We start from the raw sequence: 23,802 nt of genomic DNA on the forward strand, positions 1-23,802 counted from the left end.
GATTATTTTGTAAAAAAAGGTAAGACTATATTTAGCAACAGACTTTCAAAATATATTTATAAATCTAATTGCTAAAAGCTTTGGTATAACTTTCTTTTATAGTACCTGCTCCTCAAAATAATTGAAAAAGAAATCTTCTAAATGGTCAATGGTTGCTTTTTTTTTTCTTTTCACTTTTAAAAATGTTACTTACTAAGAACACACATGCCAGATTTCATTTAACTGCATTTTTATGGTCCAGTCATTAGCCTACTGAAAAAAGTAGCTTAAATGGAAATACTGACATAAACCTCATTACACTGGCTCCAATGTGTTACTATTATAAAGTATCCATCTTGAATATGTGTATGTTTTCATAGCATACTATTGAAAAGGTAATGGAAAATTAATGTTGCAGTGGAGAATTTGATTCTGTGTATATATATTTAAACACTCTAGCACAGTGTATGTTTACAACATCAAGGATTTTATTTGGAATTAATGATATTTAAAACATATTTTATAACTGGCCATATATTATTTATGCTCCCTATTTTGAAGTTTTTCTCATTTCTTGGACAAAATATTTGTTATATGTCTCTCTTTGGGTTGGTACCAGACTACTTACACTCAATTTTCAGTAAGTAAAAACAAGTCTTAGGTGATCAACCTACACTATCCCTCATAAATTATTTTTTTGACATTTAAATTTTAAAGTATGCTCTGCCATGGTGGGGTAGTGTGTCAAACGTTAGAAATAGCTGATCATGAAAGAATTTAAAAGATATCATCATGGAAAGGGAACCCTCCTACACTGTTGGTGGGAATGTAAATTGGTGCAGCCACTTTGAAGAACAGTATGGAGACGCCTTAAAAAACTAAAAATAGAACTACCACATGATCCAGCAATCCCACTCCTGGGCATATAGCTGGAGAAAACTCTAATTTGAAAAGATACATGCACCCCAGTGTTCATGGCAGCACTATTTACAATAGCCAAGACATGGAAGCAACCTAAGTGTCCATCAGCAGATGAATGGATAAAGATGAGGTATATATACACAATAGAATATTATTCAGCTATAAAAAAGAATGAAATAGTGCCATTTGCAGCAACATGGATGGACCTAGAGATTATTATACTAAGTGAAGTAAGTCAGACAGAGAAAGACAATTATCATATGATATCACTTATATGTGGACTCTTTAAAAAAGATACAAACGAACTTATTTTCAAAACAGAAATAGACTCACAGACATAGAAAACAAACTTATGGTTACCAAAGGGGAAAGGTGGGGAGGGATAAATTTGCATTTGGGATTAACAGATACACACTACTTTATATAAAATAGATAAGCAACAAGGTTCTACTGTATAGCACAGGGAACTACATTCAATATCTTGTAATAACCTATAATAGAAAAGAATCTGAAAAAGAACATATATGTGTGTGTGTATATATATATAAAACTGAATCACTTTGCTGACACTTGAAACATTATAAGTCAGCTATGTTTCAATAAAAATCAAATGCAAATAAAAAAAAAGATAACATCATCATCATAGGCCTTACTGGTATGGGCAGAGAAACTTGCCTATGCACTTTTCATAAAGAAGGGAAGCAAGGTGTAGGGAACTGAATCAGTTGAGATGGTGACAGGAATGTGCGAACATGTGCAAGGCTGGAAGGTAATTTCTTTTTATACATACTTGATATATGTGTAGATGTGTGGAAAAATAGTAGATGTGGAAGAATTCCGTGATTTGAGACTCTATAATAATTGCCTTATCAGTCTAATCATCGTACATATCAATTTGTGAAACTTGAGAAGAAATGAGTACTTTCCCTCTAGACCTAGAGCCTCTGCCACATTGTAGGTGGTTTGCAGGAAGGGGTTTGAAAGCATTGATCTTTTAAAACTGTGTAACTCTGGACAAATTACTTAACTTCTCTATGCTTCAGTTTCCATACCTGTAAAATGGAGATACTAATAGTGTCTAACTGAGAAGATTGCTGGGACCCTTACAAGCATTATTCCACAATAAGGATTCAATAAACTTAACTACTATTATTATTTAAATAGCAAGCAGATTTAAGTTACTTTGAGAAGAATGGCAGAGCGGAGCCCAACACACTTGGGTTCTTGTCTTGGTTTCTTATTTAACAGTGTTTAGCTAAGCTGTTGTACTCTCTGAGACCTGATTTTCTTATGAGTAAAGTAGGATAGTCATACATGTTTTGCAGGCTTGTTGGAAGAATGAGATTATGCATGTAAATTACCAAGCACAGAGTCAGACCCAATAGTGGGTGCTTGATGAATGGGACAATTATAATTATTTACAAAAATAAACCACCAACAACAAAAACCAACCCACAGTAATGATTAGATTGAGTGCCTAAGGACACTATGTCTTTACAAAGTAGTATTACTTTACTCAGCAACATAAAGAACGAAGGTTAGTGTTCTCAGAAGCTCATGTAGTTGACATTACCTCTCAGCCAGAAGAAATATATTGGAGAGAAAGTGGTTGTAAATTCTATGTTCTATTTATACATGATGAGGGTGTTGTGAACTCTGGAGCTACATTTTAAATCTCATGTGTGTGAGGGCTTTCTTGTTTCTTACCTTATAAAATGTCCTCATTTTAAATGTCTCTAAGTGCATGTAAACATATATAAAATAGCCCCAAACACTCATAATAAAATAAGCAAGATCTTCTAGACCAGACCATTTTCTTTCTTCTTCATTGTTTTATTATAGTCCTCCTATCAGGATTTCATGTTTGATCTTAAAATCACAGAATTTAATAGCTGGAAGGGACCAGTCCAACACCCTAAATTTATAAGTGAGGGAGCTGTGACCTGACAAGTTTAAGTGATTGCCTAAGGCTGTATAGTAAGTTAGTAGCAGAATCTAGGTCTTTTGTCTCCAAGACCGAACATTCAGGGGCGAGAAATGACAACTGGATCCGGACAAAATTGAGGCTTTTATTACTTAGGAGAGGTGGCACTGGGGCTCTACAAAGTGACCCTCAGCATACATATGTGTGACATTCAGCATATAGCTGAAAGAAAAGATTGGGTAAGGCTTAAAGTAAGGGACCCTTACCTGGGTGGCAGAGGCTGGCCCTCGTGAAATTTCCTGAATGGACCCATACACTGTTTATAAAGGATATTATGATCTTGGTTATGATCAGGTAATAATTATCTAAGGATGTCAGGTTGAACCAGAAAGGCAAGCATCAGGTAGATATCGAAGTAGTGGGGTGGTATATTCAAAGTCAGAAAAGCAGTAGCACCTTAGCTCCAGGGAGGCTCTGCTAACTAATAGCTTGAGGAAGTTGCTTATCTTTCAGGGCTTCAGTTTCCTCTACAGTAACTTTATAATAATACTATCTACATCTTACGGATGTGCTGATAAGCAAGGTAATTCATGAAATGAATTTAGCATAGAGTCCGGCAGGAATATAACCACTTAGTAAAGAATAGCTATCGCTATAATCCCAAGTGATCAGGCTCTTCGTGGTGGGAGATCTGTTACAGGGAGAAAATTCTATCCCTTGAGACAGAAGTACTTAGAGAACTTATTAGGTTCTCAGAGTCCTGGAAAAGTCACTCACAACTTAGGATAACATTCTAGTCTGAACAGATAAAAGAGGTACGTAGTAGAGAAATTGAGACAGAAACCTGTTCGCTGAGCAGGGCAACAAGGTGGGTATTTAGTATTTTCAAGGAGTGCAACACAGGGAATATTACACTTTCCAGTGTATACAAGTGAGCTGGGTACATCCCAGACTCAAAAGAGATTCAGAGTGTAAGACAAATTTCAATGAGCTTATCCTGACTAGATTCAAAGATCACTGGTGGCCTTCCCTCCTGGACTCTTATACAAAGATAACTGTTAAATAACACCAAGTTAATATCTATTGTTATTAGCTACTTTAAAACTTATTATTGATGGCCAGTAGACATCTTCTTTTAGATATGACATTTCTTTCTTTTTTTTTTAAATAAATTTATTTATTTTTGGCTATTGGGTCTTTGTTGCTGCATGCGGGCTTTCTCTAGTTGCAGTGAGTGGCGGGGCTACACTTCGTTGCGGTGCACGGGCTTCTCATTGCAGTGGCTTCTCTTGTTGTGGAGCACGGGCTCTAGGCACACGAGCTTCAGTAGTTGTGGCACGTGGGCTCAGTAGTTGTGGCTTGCAGGCTCTAGTGCGCAGGCTCAGTAGTTGTGGCACATGGGCTTAGTTGCTCCGTGGCATGTGGGATCTTCCCGGACCAGGGCTCGAACCCATGTCTCCTACATTGGCAGGCGGATTCTTAACCACTGCACCACCAGGGAAGCCCCTAGATATGACATTTTCTAAAGATTTTTTTTTTTTTTCTGCTCCTTCAGAATGAGTTTTTAGCTGATGCGATGACTGGCTACAGCTGTATTTACAGTTTAGTTCTAAAATGCGGCTCCAGGTTTCGATAAGGCCATTTGAAAATCCATTTGAATTCCAGAAACCTGAGCAAGAAATTTGTCCCCACCATAAATTTCTGATGTATTCCAATAGACTTGGAAATACTTGTTTTTTTCTAAGCTCTTTATACATCTTAATTTCTGTCTTGTGATCATGGAGTTTTGTGGGAAATCTGTGCAACCTGAAGCAGCTGGAGGGGGTAAATCACATGGGCATGCTATATGCCAAGCCTGTGCATTAAAGATTAATAGAGAAGACACAAATAAATTCACCAATAATAAGAAACAGTTATTTGTATGTTCTTTCTAAGCCAAAATACAACCATGAAAAGAAAATGTTGAAACCAAATGAGACAGAAGACATTTCGGTTCTGTCAGCCCTCTCATTTCTTCCTTTGTCCACAAGATCATAAGCTTTTATATTGGACTTTTTGAGAGTATATTATTCATATTTGTCTCCCCCTGTGCCTAATATATTACCCAGAAGAAGATATAGTAGGTCAACAATAGATATGTATTGAATGAATGAATATTGGTGACTTGAATATTCTGGGACAAGGAATAGTTTATTATATCTGGAGAACTTTTGGATGTTTTGTGGTATGTGCTGAATCCTTTCTTTTAGTTCTCTTAGTAAGAGAACCTGTCTGATCAAATAAAATAACATCTATGAAAATTCTTTATAAATTGTGATGTGCTCTGCTAAAAGTAGACTTTGTCAATACCTTTGTACTATTATCTTGGGAACCTGGAAAGACTACACCCTCTGAGTAAGGACCAAAGTCTAGGAGTAAGGGCAATACTGAAATAGACCAACCCTAACAAAGGCTAAAGCCAATTCTTGATGAGATCAAGGTGATCTTTTAAGTAATTCAACCTGCCCATCAGAACAAAACTTAACAGAAACATCCCAGAATTTTATAGGAAGTTACCATAATCCAGAACCTTTGCAATATATCCTTTATAATTTTTAACAGACCCATTTGTAGACATGTGAAAAAGCTTGAAAAAGTGACTGGTAAGGAAGGTATAAAATAATCAATTGAAGCAGACTCAGAGATGGTCCACATACTGGAATTAATAGACAAGGACTTCAAAATTAATCATGATTAATATGTTAAAAAAACAGAGGAAAAGATGGACAAAATGATGATAAAAAGATAGGATATTTCAACAGAAATATGAAATGAATTAATAGGCATTAAAGAGTACCAAAATATGTCTGACATTCAAACCCACTAGATAAATTTAACCCCAGTTGGTACACAGCAAGAGAGAATTAGTGAATTCATAGAGAAGTCAATAAATAATATTCTTTTTTTCTATCTTGAACTTCAGTTTGGAATTTATTCATTCAGCCACTCTATGCCTTTGATGGGAGAGATTAATCCATTTATATTTTGAGTAATTACTGATAGGGAAGGACTTGCTTCTTTAGGTTCATTCTAGTTGAGGTTTTTTTGGCTTCTTGAATCTAGATATCCATTTCTCCCCCCAGATTTGGGAAGTTTTTTTTTTTTTTTTTTAATTAATTTAGTTTTGGCTGCATTGGGTCTTTGTTGCTGCACACAGGATTTCTCTAGTTGCAGTGAACAGGGGCTACTCTTCATTGCGGTGCGTGGGCTTCTCATTGCAGTGGCTTCTACTGTTGTGGAGCATGAGCTCTAGGTGCACGGGCTTCAGTAGTTGTGGCTCGCGGGCTCTAGAGTGCAGGCTCAGTAGTTGTGCTTCTGATGCATGGGCTTCGTTGCTCCACGGCATGTGGGATCTTCCTGGACCAGGGCTTCAACCTGTGTCCCCTGCATTGGTAGGCGGATTCTTAACAACTGCGCCACCAGGGAAGCCCTGGATTTGGGAAGTTTTTAACCATTATTTCTCCCAATAGTCCTTCTGCACCTTTCTCTGTTTTCTTTCTGGGACTCCCACATGTGTATATTGGTCTACTTTATTATGTCTCGTAAGTCCCTTATGCTTTCTTCATTCTTTATTCTTTTTGCTCCTGTGACTGGATAATTTAAAATGGCTCATCTTTGAGTTCACTGATTCTTTCTTCTGTCTGGTTAAGTCTGCTGTTGGTTAACTTAGTGAACATAAACTCTAGTGAATTTTTTCAATCAGCTACTGTATTCTTCAGCTGCAAAATTTCATTTTAGTTCTTTGTATTTTCTGTGTCTTTAATGATAGTCTCATTTTATTCATGCATAGTTTCCCTGAGCTCATCAAACATCTTTATGATGGCTATTTAGAATTCTTTGTCAAGTAATTCATAGCAACCTGTTTTTTTAGGGTCGCTTTCTGTAGAATAATTTTGTTCCTTTGACTGGGCCATGCTTCTGTTTCTTCATGTGCCTTACAACTTTGTGCTGGGATCCATGCATTTGGAAAACCACAGCCACCTTTCCAGTCTTTATGTGCTGGCTCTGTAAAGGGAAAGACCTTTACCAATCAGCCTAGCTAGAGATTCTGGAGGCCTTTTAAACCTTTTTGGTGGACGCATCTTCCCTGGACTGCACTTTCTCTTTTCAGGATCTCATAATCTCTTCCTCCCTCTGGTGTCTGTTTGCAGTACTGCAGGTTCTCTAGATGTGCAGCAAACTCCCAGCTCTCTTATTCTCAGCATCCCCCAGGTATCTAGTGTATGTTGTGTCACATAAGTGCTCTGAGACTGGAGAGGCAGAAACCAGTTGCTTAAGCAGCCCCCTGAAGAGCTGGAATAATTGGATGCATACTTTACTCGTCTCTTTCCCTGTTTGAGTGAGAGGCCACTTCGTTGTACACCTCTGTCTGTCATACTGTGGATCCTCTGGAATAGTAGATGCCACCCATTTCTCTCTCTCTCTTTTTTTTCCTCAGCAGCCCCCAGGCATCTAGGGTATACTGTGTCCTGTAAGTTCTCTGAGACAAGTGAGACAGAAACCTCGTCCCTCAGGCAGCATCTCAAAAAGTCTGCACAGTGGCTGTACGTCTCAGTCTTCTCTTTCCCTCCCCAGGAAGAAGCCAGCAACTGGGAGTTTTCTCCCAATAATGATGCACTGAGTAGGGGTTGGGGGTGGGGTATGGCAGATGAGTGCCACAAATTTTCCTACTGGCTTTGATGTGACTGGTTTCACACTTGCCTGGGGACCTGGCATGCAGAAGCCTCTTAACCATTTTCTGGATTTCTCATAAAGGGAATTGGTCTATGTACTGTTGTTGAGGGAAAGAGGATCTGGGGCTTCCTATTCTGCCATCTTGCTGATGTCACCCCACATCAGGTTCTCTCTTGAAGGGAGATCTTAGTGGTTCAATCCCCATTACTGCCTTACTAATTATTATTATTATTTTAATATTAGTGTTTTAGATTCACTCAAATACTGTATTTTACTTTATTTTCTCACCATTCCCTTTTGTATCTCATTCCTTCTAGGTTTAATTTCCTTCTTTCTAAAGCATATTTTTTTAGAAATTGCTTTGGTGAGGATCTGGTGGTGATAAACTCTCTCGGACATTATTAGTCTGAAAATGACTTTATTTCAAGATTATTCTTTAAGAATATTTTAGTTAGGTATAAACTTTTATGTGGAAAAGAAATCCTATATTGCCTGTTATTATATCTCATAATTATCACCTGACTTCTATTATTGCTGTAGAGGTTTCTGCTACCGATCTAAATGACATTCTTAAAAAGGACAGATTATCTTTTTATTTGGATGATTGTAACATTCTTATTTTGTCTTTGATATTCTTCAGTTTTATTATGGTTTATCTAGATGTACGTTTCTTCTTCTTTGTTCCACTTGGGATCCATTGAGTTTACAGAATTAATTCTCAGGCATTATCTTTTCATATATAGCATTTCCCTCATTTTCTCTGTTCCCTCCATTTATAACTCCATTTGGATGCTTTAATTTTAACCTCCTTGTCTCTTAATATCACTTTTACGTTTTTGATCTCTTCTTTTTTATGAATTCTAGCTAATTTTTAAAAACCTCTATTCCAGGCAGCAGTTCTCCTTTCAGCTTTCTGATATGCTCTGTAACCTGTCCATTGAGTTTTAAATATCAATTATATTTTTATTTAAAAAAATTCTATCTTGTTCTTTAAAAAATGTACCTTTTTTGAGAGTAACTTATACTTTTCTCATATGTTTGAATCTACCCCTCATTTTAAAAAACATTTTAGCCATGGTTATTTTATGTTTTCTATCTGGAAACACCATTAGTTGAAGATCTTGTGATTCTGATTCTGCTCTTTATTGTTTCTGCCAACTCCTGCTCATAGTAGCTTATTTCCTTGTATATTGTGTAATGTTGGATTGTGGGCTCAAAGATAATTGGGCTATCTCAGTGTAAATCCTTTTCAATTTAGGTTGAGGGTATCCTTCTAAATAGAGTTTGTATTTACTTCTTGCATGGCACCCTAAGGGACCTAATGGAAAGCAGGGACCATTTTTTTGGCTTTCGCTATTCAGACTCTACTGATAGATTTGAACCTCTTTAAGGAAAAGCCATGGTTCGGATTATTCAAGGAAGTCTTTTTTCCTCCCACCTTTTCTCATGAATGGGTCTTTCTCATTACACTTTTACCCTTTATGTGTTCCAGCTTTATGATGGTTTCCCAAGGGGGTTTTCTGACCTGTCACAGTCCTGGTTTAGATGGTAGTTAAGTGGTTCAGTTTTGATTACCAACTTTGAAAAATTTAGGACAAGAATTTGGAAGTGGGTCAGTGTTACAAAGAGAATTCCTGTAGAAGTCATGGTTCAATCACAGAGCTGAAGGAGAAGAAAGAGACTGAGGAGAAAAGCACAGAAATCCCACAGAGTAGGAGGAATTGGATTGGAAGGAAGTAAGATTGCATAGTTTCTCTCCAGGGTAAAACAGGAGAGGGTGGTTAGGAAGGGCAAGGAGATCAAAAAAAGTGAGGACTTTGAGAAAAAAAAGTTGTGATTAAGATGTCAGTTGAGAGTAGATTTGGTGAAGTGCTGAATAGGAGCCATCCCAGGCAAGGAAGGGAGGAATGAATGAATGGTAGGGAATGGAAGCAGAGACGGACTACTATCTGAGAGCAAAATAATTTATTATATTTAGTTAGGTAATTAAAAACTGAATATTAATTGAACAACATGTGGAGGGAAGTTCCTGAAGAACTTAAACTATTTGGTCTTCGCAAATGTCATTTTCTTCTCAGAACACCTGATGAATGAGATTTCATGATCATTTTTTAAAAGACACCCTGTCTAAATAATTAGCTATCATATTTAAAAAACTGAACTTTATTGGATGGAAAATATGGATTAAGACAAAATAAATCAGTATACTCTTGGCATTTAGCCAAAGCCTTCATTTAGGGACTTATATAAAATTGCAAACGTAGTTTATTCTTTAGGGGATAATATTAAATCAAACTTTAAATATATCAGTTAATTTGTGAAACAACACTGAAGAAAATGAAAGGTCACACTCTATAGATTCTTCTGGATGTCAGCAGGGTCCTTGCTCCTGTATAGGCCTGACAGTTTGCCTGGCCCTTTTTAAACTTTTCTGTGGAACACTCTTCTGGGAAAAATTAATTGGCTTTCTTACCAAAAGAGTTTCATGATCAAACTAATTCGGCAAACTCCTTTTTTAAAATTCTAGGCCCCTTTTGGAGATTCATAAATTTGCTAGCACATTAAGGGTTTTGAAAAGTAGAGTAAAAAAGCTGTTGAGCTTGCATTTCTCAAACTTATTCAAGTGAAGAAAAGTTTTGTGTGTGTGGTGCTGAGAGAGAAAAACAGAGGGAACATTGTTATTAACACGCTACGGAACAGTGTTTTGTGAAACTAATTTGGGAAATGCTGGCTTAAAATCTTCTGTAAAAATCCATTTTCAAATAAATATGAGATCCTCCTATATGTCAGGCCCTGTGTGGAGCAAGCAGATCATAAGTCCATAAGATATAGACCCAGCCTTCTTGTTCACTACTCCCCCAAACTCCAGTGTGCAGGAGAACTTCAGATACTGACCCTGAATTTGCATCATATAGCACAGTTTAGGAAATCTAGGATTAAATCTTTTTTGGTTCTAACAAGCAGAAATGCAGTCAAACTAACTCATAAACAGGGATGGGGGGGTGGATAAGGGGAGGCTATTGTAAAGCTACAGAGATTTTGCAGAAATCTCTGTTCCATTTCAGTTCCATTTCATGGGAATCAGGATGCCGTCTGGCAAGCGCAGTTGCTTAGTCCTTGTCTGTTTCTTTGGTGTAGTCTTAGTCCTTGTCTGTTTCTTTGGTGTAGTCTGGTCTTTTGTCTCAGTTTTAGTCTTTCTGAGGCTTTCTTACTTAATTACTTAAGCTTCATATGGTCATTCCAGCCCCACTCCCAAGTGGCCTTTTGAATTGTCAAGCTGATGTAATTGATTCCTGATGGGTGAATCGATTGCCTGGCTTGGGAGTAATACCCACGGTGAGTCTCGTCAACCAGGGATGAGGAGTGGTTGGTCACCCTATGTACAGAGCTGCTGCTTCGGGGGTGTTGAGGGAGGAGTGCAAATTAAACATTTACCGTAATTGGGATGAAGAATTTTAGTGTTTGAGAAGACAAGCAATGGTAAATTATTTCCAGCACATTCTATTATGCATAAAAATGCTTAACTAGTTCCCATCTTTATTTACAGAGCATGAATCCCAGAGGAACTGAAATGAAACAATTATTCAAACAGAGAATAAACTCTGAAATAAAACAATCTCCTGTAACCCCTGACCTTTTAGCTAATATGACCTGTTAATGTTGGCAGGGGTCATAGAAATACCAAATACCTTTTCTTAAGTGGTTATGGAGATGAGAAAAGAATTATTGCTTTCTTCACCTTTTGACCTACTGGAAGGACTTACTGAAAAATTTTTTTCAGGTTGTTTTGGAAGAATGCTTCTAATGGCTCTGATGTTAAATTACTTTGGAAGGGACAACTTCCTAGTTGGTCTAAATTTTGACGCAAAAGAACCTTGCATAACACTCCCATGACCTCAGTTGTGGTGTATGTGCCCATGTGAGTGAGTCCAGCGCTTTTGGGTCACCAGTGATTGAAACAGGAATGTACAGAATAATATTCAGAGTACATATTGTTTTTACTTGTATGTCATGAAATGGAAATAGTTGAGGTACATTTTGAGACTTCAGTCCTCTAGCAATTCAGCATGATTCCCTCTGCTGAAAAGTCTGGGCTCATTTTTCCCTTCTTCTTAGAGGCACACACAGAAGGGTCTACTGACCTTTCCATCGACAGATTCAGGCTTCACTCAGTTTCCAGATTCATAAGGACTTGAGACAAGAAACAATTAATCCATGCTCAATTCTGTTAATTTTGCCTTCTGATTTTTAGCTTCCCAGGGAGAGAATTCATTGATCATTTAGTCTTCAAAGATTCTGGCCTCTAATATAGTTATTTCTCACTACAGTAGCAATTCATCATTCTGGTCTCTTCCTTAATCTCACATGCATGACAGATGGCCTGGGTTAGGCTCCCAGGTCCTGATCACACAGAAGAAGGAATGAGTCCTTTAAAGAACTGGTTCAGATCCTGGAATGTGGCCATCTCATCAAGGTCCTACCAGCTGCTTGCAGCCTACCACCTTTTCCATCACTTTCCTTAGTTAGAGATGTCTATAAATATTTAAAATGGAGCCTTCTTCTAAGCTTCTTCGGACCCTGGAGTTGACTTGTTTAAGATACTTGGTTATCCCATGAGGACTGTATTTCACTTGTTCCTGTGAGTCAGCCGGGCCTTACCATAAGCACTTATTCTTCACTGCATAAGTTGAGTAGCCATTAGTTCTTCCCGTGATCTTTGGGCCAAGCCCAAAGATGTATTGCGAACCTGTATACTTTAGATTCCAAGCCTCTGTACAGGAACCCATTTTATATTTGGATGCAAAAGAAATTTTACTTCCAGTTAATGTTCAATTATTTTGTAGTAGCTGTCTGGGTTACTTGTTGGAAAGAATACTAAGGCTGATCCTATATGCTTCAAGACAGAGTGCCAGAGTTACACAGCAACATCTGCTATGGGTACCGGTTTGGGGTGATGATGATGGAATTGATGGTTGGAGGTGGTGGCAGTATGAATGCACCTTTGATGGTCCTGCCCTGTGGTGAGATGCTAGGAGATTTCTCCTCATCATCCTATAGGATAGCAACTTCCTTGCCTCCAAACACCACAATGGGTTAACAAACCCTTGGCTTTGAGTGTTAGGCAGGTAAAGGAAGAGATCTTTCAGGCCAACTAAATGGCTTCTGAAAATGGAAGGGCTGTCTTGTGAATGGGCAAAATTTTGACCGTGGTAGAATGAATAAGTACTTAATTAGGGGGACTGAGTCTTGCATTGTTCCAACTACAGGATACATCTGGAAGTCCTAATGGAATTACAGTCTCCATCTCCCTTTAAACTTATCTTCACCCTTAAACTTAGGCAATAACCTGTGAAGAAGGAAGTTTGTTGTGGGAATCAATTCTGAGCATGTTTGTCATTCTCAGTGAGTCCTCACCTTTGGGTCCCTGACACTTCCTCCTCTTTCCTACTTCATGTTTCCTAGTTTTGCCAGCAAGCCTTTTGTATACTGTCTAGTATTTCTTGAATTGCTTGGTTTGCTGTGATCGAGCATTAATACATCGGCTTTGATTTAATAAAATGTATTAAGCTTCTGTTATGCCAGATATTGTCCTAGATGCTTGGTGTAGCTGCAGCAGGCTCTAAATTCTTATCTGCCAGCCAGGCTCCCATGCTCCTGATGTCACTGTCATTGCTTCATATGTCTTTGTTCAAAGGCTTGGGCTTCTGCTTTTGCTTATATTCTCTGAGGTTCTCATCTAGTTAACTACCTGGTTACTATCCCTCCACCCTTTGGCTTTCTTTCACAATTCTTCATGTGGGAATTTGGAGGCAAGTCTCTGAACCTCATTCCCATAACTGGGATCCTGCAGCCTCTGCCTATAAATCTCAGGAGCCGACTGCCTACTGTCAGACTTTCAAGAATTAGTCTGTCAAAATTTCTTACTCCATTCCCTTCCTATACCCCCATACTTTATCTGGCTGAATGCCTTCCTAAGCCATGCTTATTCATACTTTCTATACTCTGGGCTGAAATTCCACTTTCAACTGGACCGTTACTCCAGTGCCTCTTCAGGTCTAGTGGGTAGGTCTAATGTCAGGCTTCTCCCCTAATCCCAGTCTCACCGTGTGTGCCTTACATTTTGTCATTGATAAATCTTGAGACATGATGGAGTTAAAATATGTTTCAAAAATCTTATTGGCAATCCACTCTATAATCCACTTTACAATAATATTGTTATTGTAACTGTGGTTAATATTCTGTTCTAGCTATAGTTTTTGCTTGAAGGTGAACTGTTATGGTGACAGCCTGAATAAAGTTCTAGCCTATGAATGCTTTTAACTAGTCTTAGATAAATGTAGGCTCATTGTCAGAAATGATATTCTCATGTATGGTACATAACTAGTACGGAACTATGACTGTTGTAACATGTTGGAGATAAAACAAAGAGCACTTAAAAAATGCTTAACACAGTCAAGGAATTTTTACCTTGAAGTGCTCCTGAAAAATCAGTGTGGACTCTTGTCCAGAAATTTTTGTTACTTTCCGTTAAATAGTAGGTGCTTTGGGCAGGCTCTTCCAAACAATCTGGCTTAAAACAATCAATTTATAAAACAGTCGACTCAGAATCATCAAAACTGGTTTCTAACCCATACTTTCCAGGAAAAGCAACCCCGTGTGCCATTGTACATTGTGTCCAAGATACACGATGGCTGCCTTCTTGAATAACAGCCGGCTTTCCTCACAAAGGACTTCTTTTTTAAGAAAAATAATATCCACTGATAATTTGTGAAGAAGATGCAAAATAGGACAGTTTCCATTTCCTTTCTTGCCCTTGCCTGCACAGCTAGTATCAAATAATGAGTGATTGAAAATTCTAAATATTTTTTATTTGAAATGGGATTTAATTGATTTGAAGGAGCTCAAGGAACATTCAAACTTCCTATGGTATTGGAAAATCCTGAACTGGATCTGGGGTGGCAGGAAATCAGTACATAATATTGCTTTCAAAGCTATTCTAGAATTCAGGACAAGGGCTTGTATTTAGTATTCAGAAATGGGTGTTCAAAACTGCTTATTCCCCATGAAAAAAATGTGTAGAGAAGTAGGTAGTAGGTGAAATTAGGGCCTCCCGGGCTCCTTTACCACTTTGCACAGTTCCGTCCCATAGATGACACTGTTCTTGAGCTGTAAGCAGTTTGTGTCTCATTGCCATCTGGCTCAGCCATAAGGTGAACTGAACTGTTAGTGGTAGGAAATAGTGCTCTAAATTTGTCACGATGTACTAGCACAGACCCAAAGTCATAACTTCTTGACATTCCAGAAAACATTCTCATGGCCATGAGTTAAACTTCATGGAATGTCTCTTTCCAGTGGGTGATGAAGTCGTTTAGCAACGGTTACCTTTTGTGGAAGAAAATCTTGTTAAAAATTAAGTAGCTCCAGGAGGGTTTGAAGTTGGTGCTCTTGTTTTTGAAGTAGACACACTACCAACTGTATGTACCTTTTTTAGATCAGAGAAAATACTGATGCACCGATACAGTAGTTTGAGAGGGTGACGGAGGAAGTTCCTGTTTTCCTTTTCCCATTTGATCGTCTGATAATATATTGAGTTGATGCAGAACTTCTAGAAGTCCTTCTGTAGTTCTGTCAGCTCAGTAATGAAGACATCGTCAGAGCAGGTTAGCATGGCTGGAAGCTCAGAAAGCAGGGTATCTGGGGATCAATAGCAGCTTCAAGAGCAGTGGGAATTCCTGACTGACCTCTTACTTCGCTGCTTTCCTGTATGCTCAATATTCTCTACCCCTGTATGTTACATCTCTCCCCTTCAGTTTCTCAGGTGTGGTCACAGTTTACATCTGAAACTGCTCTAACTACAGGAACTAAACTTTGAATCCCTGTGTCCTCTTTACATGTCTCCCAATGTGCTCATAAGTTGTGCAGTTTCCTTGGGATATCTAATCCCTTGTTCCATCAGTATTTTCTCAGCCTGAAAACCACCTTTCTCCCAAGGAGAAGGGGTTGATTATGACTAGAATGTGAAGAGAACCATGCAATTTGTGTGGTCTCCCTACCAGTGCAACTTGTCACCCTTGAATAAGCACAGCTCACAATGAGAGGTGTTTATTTTCTCAGGAATAATGAAATCTGGTCTCCTCTGAGGAAAGGCTTGGTGTTGGCCTGTCCTTTCAAAACTACAGACACTTGCTACCCTTTCTTTCATCATTTCATGCAGAAGCAATTGTTTCTTTCCTCTTGAGGCTTAATTTTTTTTTTTTTTCTTGCGGTACACGGGCCTCTCACTGCCGTGGGCTCTCCCGTTGTGGAGCGCAGGCTCAGCGGCCATGGCTCACGGGCCCAGCCGCTCTGCGGCATGTGGGATCCTCCCGGACCGGGGCACGAACCCGTGTCTCCTGCATCGGCAGGCGGACTCTCAACCACTGTGCCACCAGGGAAGCCCCAGAGGCTTAAATTCTTTACAAGAGAAACATCCCAGCCCTGAGTGTTTGTGGGCCAGTCTGATGCTTTTGATTTGAGTTCTCCCTGTGATGGAAAACCTGCTAGAGGTGTGTGTGTGCATAGCATGTGGTCACTAATCTTGCCTGGTATGGGGAGTGAGGTGACCAAGGCAATGAGGTAAGAGTTTGCAGAGTGGATAAGGGCCCAGGAATCAAGATCCAAAGGGTTAGAATGCACTAGGGAGTTCCTTTTATGTAGGAACCAGCATATTAGTAACTATTTAATAATAATGATCTTTATTGAGTCCTTACCTTTTATCAGCAACTATTCTAGTCACCTCACACTGTAGCTCTCACTTGACATTGAAACTGCTTCGCTTCAGTAAGCACTAAATGAAGCGTTTTACATTTTGACCATCCATAGTCTCCTGTCTTCCACTGTGCATGTTCAACTACTCCCACTATGGTTGGTCTTTGACTTCATCAGGATTTCTTATCCACTGACACCTCTCCCTTTGCCCTATCCATAACCTCCTCCTATCTCTACCACCTTCTTCCATATCTAGATAGTCCATAGCTCATGGTTCAATAACCTTCTGGCTAGTTTTCTAATTTTCCTACGCCTGTATCTTTTGTCATATCCATCTGACAAAACGCTAGAGAATGCAAATATCATTTATTCTATGTCTGAAACTGAGAGACGATGGAGAAAATCACTCATTTGGGCTCTCAGCACTTCAGCATTCCAGTTATACTTATCTTGCCATTTTTCTGTCCCTTTCTCTTCAATGATACATCAGAACGTCTCCACTCTTTTTGGTCTTCCAGTCTCATTTATCCCAACGCTGCTCTCAGCTGATGACTTCACCCCTTAGTTCACAAGCAAATCGAAGCATTGGGAACTTCCTCAACCTCCCATCACCAGACCATCACGGGGACCTGTATCTGCACCCACGCCCATCCTGTGTTCTCAGTCTTTTGCTTATTCTTCCCCTTCACAGCCAGACTTCTCAAACAGATGTTCACATGTTCTCTCTCCATCTCCGTAACTGTTGCTTAATCCTTGATCCGTTTCAAACTGCATTCTGTCCACTTTGTGACACCAGCACAGCACTTGCTGAGTTGATGAAAGACCACCTTGTGGGCATTCTTCAGTCCTCATCTTATTCCCTGGCTAACTCCTCTTCTGCCTGGGCTTCAAATGGGGGTGACCTTCAGATTATCCCTTGGCTCCCTTTATTTCCCGCTCTACAGTCTGAACTCTCTTCCTAAATGACTTCATCTACGTGATAGCTTCACTTATAGATTATAAGCCAGTGACTCCCAAGTTTTATCTACAGTTCAGCCTTTCATCTGGTCCCCAAGTCCTGCTCACTTGAAATTTCCACTGGAGTATCTCAAAAGTTCCTCAGAATCCTAAATGTTACCCATGACACCTTCTTTTTCCTCAGCCTTCAACTCTTAACCATCATAGTCAAGTCATTACCAACTAGTAGATTACCAAATGCGTAGATTTTACCACCTAAATATTTCTTGAACCCATTTTCTTTCTCCTCTGTTGTCGGGGCCCTAATCTAATATGCCATCATCTTTTAAAAAAATTAATTAAGAAAAACTTTGAAATAATCGTAGATTCACATGTATTTTAAGAAACAGTAGAGATAGAGCCTGTGTACCTTTTACCCAGTTTACCCCATTGGTAACATCTTGCAAAACTCTAGTGCAATATCACAACCAGGATATTGACATTGAGATACAGAACGTTATCATCACAACGAGGATGCTTCTTGCTTTTCTTTTTTTTAAATTAATTTTTTAGAGCAGTTTTAGGTTCCAGATTGAACAGAAAGTATAGAAATTTTCCCATATATCTCCTCCCCCTACACATGCACAGCCTCCACATGTAAAATTGGTATAACTGCATTGACATACTATAATCATCCAAAATTCATAGTTTACATTAGGGCTCACACTTGGTGTTGTGCATTCTATGGATTTAGACAAACGACACTTATCCACCGTTATAGTATCATACAAGGTATTTTCACTGCCCTGTAAATTTTCTATACTCCGCGTATTCATCTTTCCCTCCCCACGGTCTCTGACAACTACTGATATCTTTTTACTCTGTCCATAGTTTTGCCTTCTCCAGATTGTCATATAGTTGAGAATCATACAGTATGTAGCCTTTTCAGATTAGCTTCCTAGTAATATGCATTTAATGTTCCTCTGTGTCTTCTCATGGCTTGATAGCTCATTTCTTTTTAGTGCTGAAAAATATTCCGTTTTCTGGATGTGTAACAGTGCGTTACCCATTCACCTACTGAAGGACATCTCCTTAAACGGTCACTTGGCCATCCCCTTAGTGTTTCCTTCTGACCACACTTTCTCATTTTTTACAGTATTGATGGGCTGGGAATTTTCCAAATCTTTCATTTCTGCTTCCTCTTTGCTTGTCTTTAACTTGCACTATATTTATATTTATTTATATTGTACAGTCAGGAGGAGCCAAGTCACACCTTCAATATTTTGCTTAGAAATAGCTTAAGTTAAATATCCAGTTTCGTCACTTGCAAGTTCTACCTTCTACAAAACACTAGAACATGAACACAATTCAGCTAAGTTCTTTGCCACTTCATAACAAAGATCACCTTTCTTCCAGTTTCCATTATGATGTTCTTCATTTCTGTGACCTCATCGATATGAATTTTACACCCAGCATTCTGTTCAGGATTACCTAGGTATTCTCTGAGAAGACTGAGGCTTTCTCTACAACTAACTCTCTTTTATTTCTGAGCTTTCAACAGAATTGCCCCTAAGAGTCCAGTCACGGCAATGCAGACTTTTTCTAGCACGCACCTCAAAACTCTTCCCGCTTCTACCCATTACCCAGTTTTAAAGCTGCTCCCCCATTTTTAGGTATTTGCTACAGCACTCCATTTCTCAGTACCAATTTCTTAGTCCATTTGGGATGCTATAACAGAATACCATAGACTGGGTGGCTAAAACAGCAGACATTTATTTCTTATTTCATTATTTCTTGACAGTTCTCAAGGCTAGGAAGTCCAAGATCAAGGTGCTGGCAGATTTGATGTCTTGTGAGGCCTCTACTCCCTGGTTTGGAGATGGCTGTGTTCTTGCTCCTAATACCATCTCACTGGGGGTTAGGATTTCAACATATGAATTTGCAGAGGATATAAACATTCAGTATATAGCAAAATATAGTACTTTAAAATATATTTATTAAATGAACACTGTAGCAATAATAACAGGGAACAAATAATCATGTAAAGAACTCATAATCTTACCTTCATCCTAATAAATCTACTTGGTGAGCCTTAGTCTAATTATATCCTGGTGGCTGAGCTGCTATTCAGTATTTACTTTCCAATGGTCATTAACTAATTACCTCTGCTTAAAATTAAAAAAAAAAATTATATTGGTAAAAATATGTTTCATGTTATGGTTCAGGCTTAAGGAAGAAACAGGCACTTCTTTATTAATTAAAAGGAAATGAACACCCCCCAAAATGTAAACTCATTGAACATGTCACTGATCCAAAATTTTGAAAACCTTTCTTCATGTTATACTTGGCAACACACGTTGTTACTTCACATTACTTATCCACTCCCCAGCTCACCTTTCCCCATAAAAAAGAAAGCCAACAAACAACCCGTGTAACTTCGTAATTATCAGTGGTTTGTTGAGACATCTCTGCTCAAAATCCTTGTCTTCTGTCATAGCTCTGTTGTAGACCTCCTTTCTGCAGTTTAAGAAACACTAATGCATTAGGTATAACACTAATTTTACTTTTATATTCCCTTGCCTGGTGGATAAGGGAATACAACCATTTAAAATGGTTCATGTAATATCTCAGTAGCATTAATTTCCAAATCAAGCAAAAATGTAAATAGAATAAAACTGGATTATAGTGTTTTGCTTGAGATCGATTTTAGCCACAACTCTATTATACGGAAGCAATCATTTGAGTGATTTATTAACAGTTTATAACCATTTATTAATTGCCTCCAATTCTTCAGATACCACATAATGTATAGGAAGAATAAAAGAAAAAGAATACAGTCAACCAACTGAGTCTACCTGCACTGTACTACAGAACTTTCTGTGATGTTCTCTATCTGGACTGTCTCACATGGCAGCCACTGGCCACATATAGCTATTGAATGGTTGACATGTAGCTAGTATGTCAGTGTAACTGAACTGTTAACTTAATTTTTCTTAATAACAGCTTTATTGAGATATAATTCACATACCATACAATTCATCCATTGAAGCTGTACAATTCAGTGGTTGTTAGTGCATTCACAGAGTTGTGCAGCCATTACCACAGTGAATTTTAGAACATTTTCATTGCCTCAGTAAGAAAGCCGGTACTAGTGCAGTCACTTTCCAAATTTCCCCAACTTCCTCAGCCCTAGGCAGGCACTCATCTTTCTGTCTCCATTGATTTGCCCATTTTGGACATTTCGTATAAATGGAATCACAATTTGTAGTCTTTTGTGACTGGCTGATTTAATTTTAGTTTATTTAAATTTAATACTCACATGTGGCTAGTGGCTACCATAAGAAGCAAGTGAAGTAAAAGACCAAATACAGATGCTTAAGTAATGCTGAAGGTTAGGAGAAGATAATCCTGTAAAAGGGGCATGTGGAAAACATGTCAGAGAGATTGGAGATGAACCCAGACAAAGCCTAGAGACAAGACACTTTCCTGAAGGAGGGTATGGTTAACAGTACCAAATAATACAGAGGGGTCAAGAAAGAATTATTTCAGTGTAGTGTTAGGATAAGAATCCTGATGACAAAGGGCATTGGAATGTGGTGGTTGGTGAAGAACTGGCACTTTAATATTATTTAGAGATAGAGGGAAGGGAGAAAATTTCAAGATAGCTTGAGAGGGGTGTCAGGATTGATGCAAATTTTATTTTATTTTATTTATTTATTTAAAAATTTATTTATTTTTGGCTGCATTGGGTCTTTGTTGCTATGCGTGGGCTTTCTCTAGTTGTGGTGAGTGGGGGCTACTCTTCATTGCGGTGCATGGGCTTCTCATTGCAGTGGCTTCTCTTGTTGCATAGCATGGGCTCTAGGCTCGCGGGCTCAGTAGTTGTGACATGCAGGCTCTAGAGCACAGGCTCAGTAGCTGTGGCGCACGGGCTTGGTTGCTCCGCGGCATGTGGGATCTTCCTGGACCAGGGCTCGAACACGTGTCCCCTGCATTGGCAGGTGGATTCTTAACCACCGCACCACCAGGGAAGCCCCAAATTTTATTTTATTTTTAATATTTTTAGTGTAAGCACGAGCTTACATGTAAGCAGAAGAAAAGGATCCAGTGGAAATGAAGACGTAAAAGTTAATTGAGCAGGGTTCTGAAGGATGTGAGTGAAGGTAGAACTAAGGTCATTAGCCTAGGAGTAAGATGTGCCAAGGAAGATAGAAGTTATCTTTCTCAGAGGCAGGAGTAAGTGAAGGAAAAGTAGTTGAAGATACAGAGCAAGTTTTACGTAGAGAGGAAACTAAAGCAACTCATTTACTTAAAGAAAGCAGGAATGAGGCCTTCTGAGGGTAAAATTTGTTTCCTCCGACCATCACTGTGATCACATGTGGATCAGGGAGGGCTGCAAAGTACTCCATGGGGCTAAGGCTATGGGAGGTGGAGGCATCAGTTACTAATATGTCTCTGGCTTTTACCAAATGACCATGTCTCCTAAAAGGAACAGGCATTCTCAGGTACATAAGGCCACACAAGGTCCAGGTGTATCATTTTTCACTTACTAGAAAGTGAAAATTACCCCAAAGTTTATATCTAAGATTTTCAAAGACAAAAATATAGCTCCATTACTCATCTTCCTTCCACCCCACTCTCCTTTCTTTCCTCCTTCTCTCCTCCCTCCCTCATTTCCTTCCTTTTTTCCATGTATTCTTCGTATGCTTTGTAGAAAACAATGTACCGTCATTCTTTTTGCCCTATGAGAAAAACTGGAAACAAATAAAACACAGAGTTTGGGGAAAACCCAACATTAATTCATACTATAATGAATATAGAATTTGATGTTATGAAAATCCAGTATTTATTTTTCTAAGTCACACATTTCCCCCCCCTGCTTCCAATGATATAACAGTTAGTGGAAGAGATAGGAAGTGCTTTGAAAACCTCAAATGACAACTATGCAAATATAAGAGAAAAATATATTAATTAGTTGATATTGATTTAACTAATAACATTACTTTAGAACAAGGATTCTATATAAAAGTTTGAAAAATTAAAGACAATTTTTGTGGTATTCTCAATATATAAAATTATATATTTATGTATGTATGTATTTATTTTAGGCTTTTAAAACCAAGGATGGATATCTTGTAGTCGGAGCAGGAAATAACCAACAGTTTGCTACTGTGTGCAAGGTAATCTATAATATTTGGGATGGGTGGATAATATATGCAACAACTCATTTTGCACAAAGCCAGGAAAATTCAGTTTTGCCTAGAGCAATGTTGCTAAGTCTATACTCAAGACTCCCTGTGTTAGCACCTAAAAGTATGCTTTTTCTTTGCTTACAAATCCTAAGGATAGGGTCTAAATTAGCACTCTAGTTTTGTAAAATTGATGTATCTGGCTGTATTTTTAAATGAAGAATCATAGTAGCTTAAATTATGCTAAAAATTGACCTGTCTACTCGTCCAAACAAAAAGGGAAAAGTCATTTTAAAGGGATTTTTAATGCCAGGATTTTTTTTCTGAGAAAAAGAAAGGAACAGAGGAACTAGTAAACAATCAGAATACAATTAACAAAATGGCAATAAGTACATATCTATCAATAATTACTATAAATGTAAATGGACTAAATTCACCATTGAAAAGACATGGAGTAGATGAATAGATAAAAACACAAGACCCATATGTGTGCTGCCTACAGGAGACTCACTTCAGATGTAAGGACACAGACAGACTGAAAATGTAAAAAGTATTTCATACAAATGGAAACCAAAACAAAGCTCTGGTAACAATACTTATATCCAACAAAATAGACTTTTGTGATAAGAGACAAAGAAGGGCATTGCATACTGATAAAGGGGTCAGTCAAACAAGAGTATATAACATTTGTAAATATTTACGCACCCAGCATAGGAACACATAAATATAGAAAGCAAATATTAACAGAGCTAAAGGAAAAGCTAGACATCAACACAATAATAGTATGGGACTTTACTACCCCACTTACATGAATGGATAGATCATCCAGATAGGTAATTAATAAGGAAACATTGGTCTTAAGTTAGACCAGATGGACTAAACAGATATATAAAAACAGTCCATCCAAAAGCAACAGAATACACATTCTTTCTCAAGTGCCCATGGAGCATACTCCAGGATAAATCATATGTCAGGCCACAAAACAAGTCTTAATAAATTTAAGAATATTGAAATCATATCAAGCATCCTTTCTGACCACAATGGTATGAAGCTAGAAACAAATTACAAGAAAAAAACTGGAAAATCACAAATGTGTGGAGATTAAACAACATGCAACTATAAAAATGACTGGATCAATGCAGAAATTAAAAGAAATTTAAAAAATACTTTGAGACAAAGGAAAATGGAAATACAACATACCAGAACTTATGGGTTGCAGTAAAAGCAGTTGTAAGAGGGAAATTCATAGCGATAGATGGCTACCTCAAGAAACAAGAAAAATCTCATATAAACAACCTATATTTACACCTCAAGGAACTAGAGGAAGAAGAACAAACAAAGCCCAAAGTTAGCAGAAAGAAGGAAATAACAAAGATCAGAGTGGAAATAAAT

General features: G+C 38.2%; 1 protein-coding gene across 3 annotated transcripts in view; it reads left to right on the plus strand.

Moving 5' to 3' along the window:
• SUGCT (succinyl-CoA:glutarate-CoA transferase) overlaps positions 1–23,802 on the plus strand; it is a 735,783-nt gene that overhangs the window by 199,800 nt on the left and 512,181 nt on the right. For all 3 annotated transcript variants that reach the window (XR_003001522.1, XR_003001521.1, XM_024732946.1), the window contains exon 10: positions 22,330–22,401. Coding sequence is in view for 1 of the 3 variants with exons in the window: in XM_024732946.1 (XP_024588714.1) it covers positions 22,330–22,401 (72 nt within the window). In the remaining 2 variants the exon portion in view is untranslated. The remainder of the gene's footprint in view (positions 1–22,329; positions 22,402–23,802) is intronic.

This window comes from Neophocaena asiaeorientalis, unplaced genomic scaffold (assembly GCF_003031525.2).
Source record: "Neophocaena asiaeorientalis asiaeorientalis breed wild unplaced genomic scaffold, Neophocaena_asiaeorientalis_V1.1 scaffold56, whole genome shotgun sequence".
NCBI classification, from domain to species: domain Eukaryota; kingdom Metazoa; phylum Chordata; class Mammalia; order Artiodactyla; family Phocoenidae; genus Neophocaena; species Neophocaena asiaeorientalis.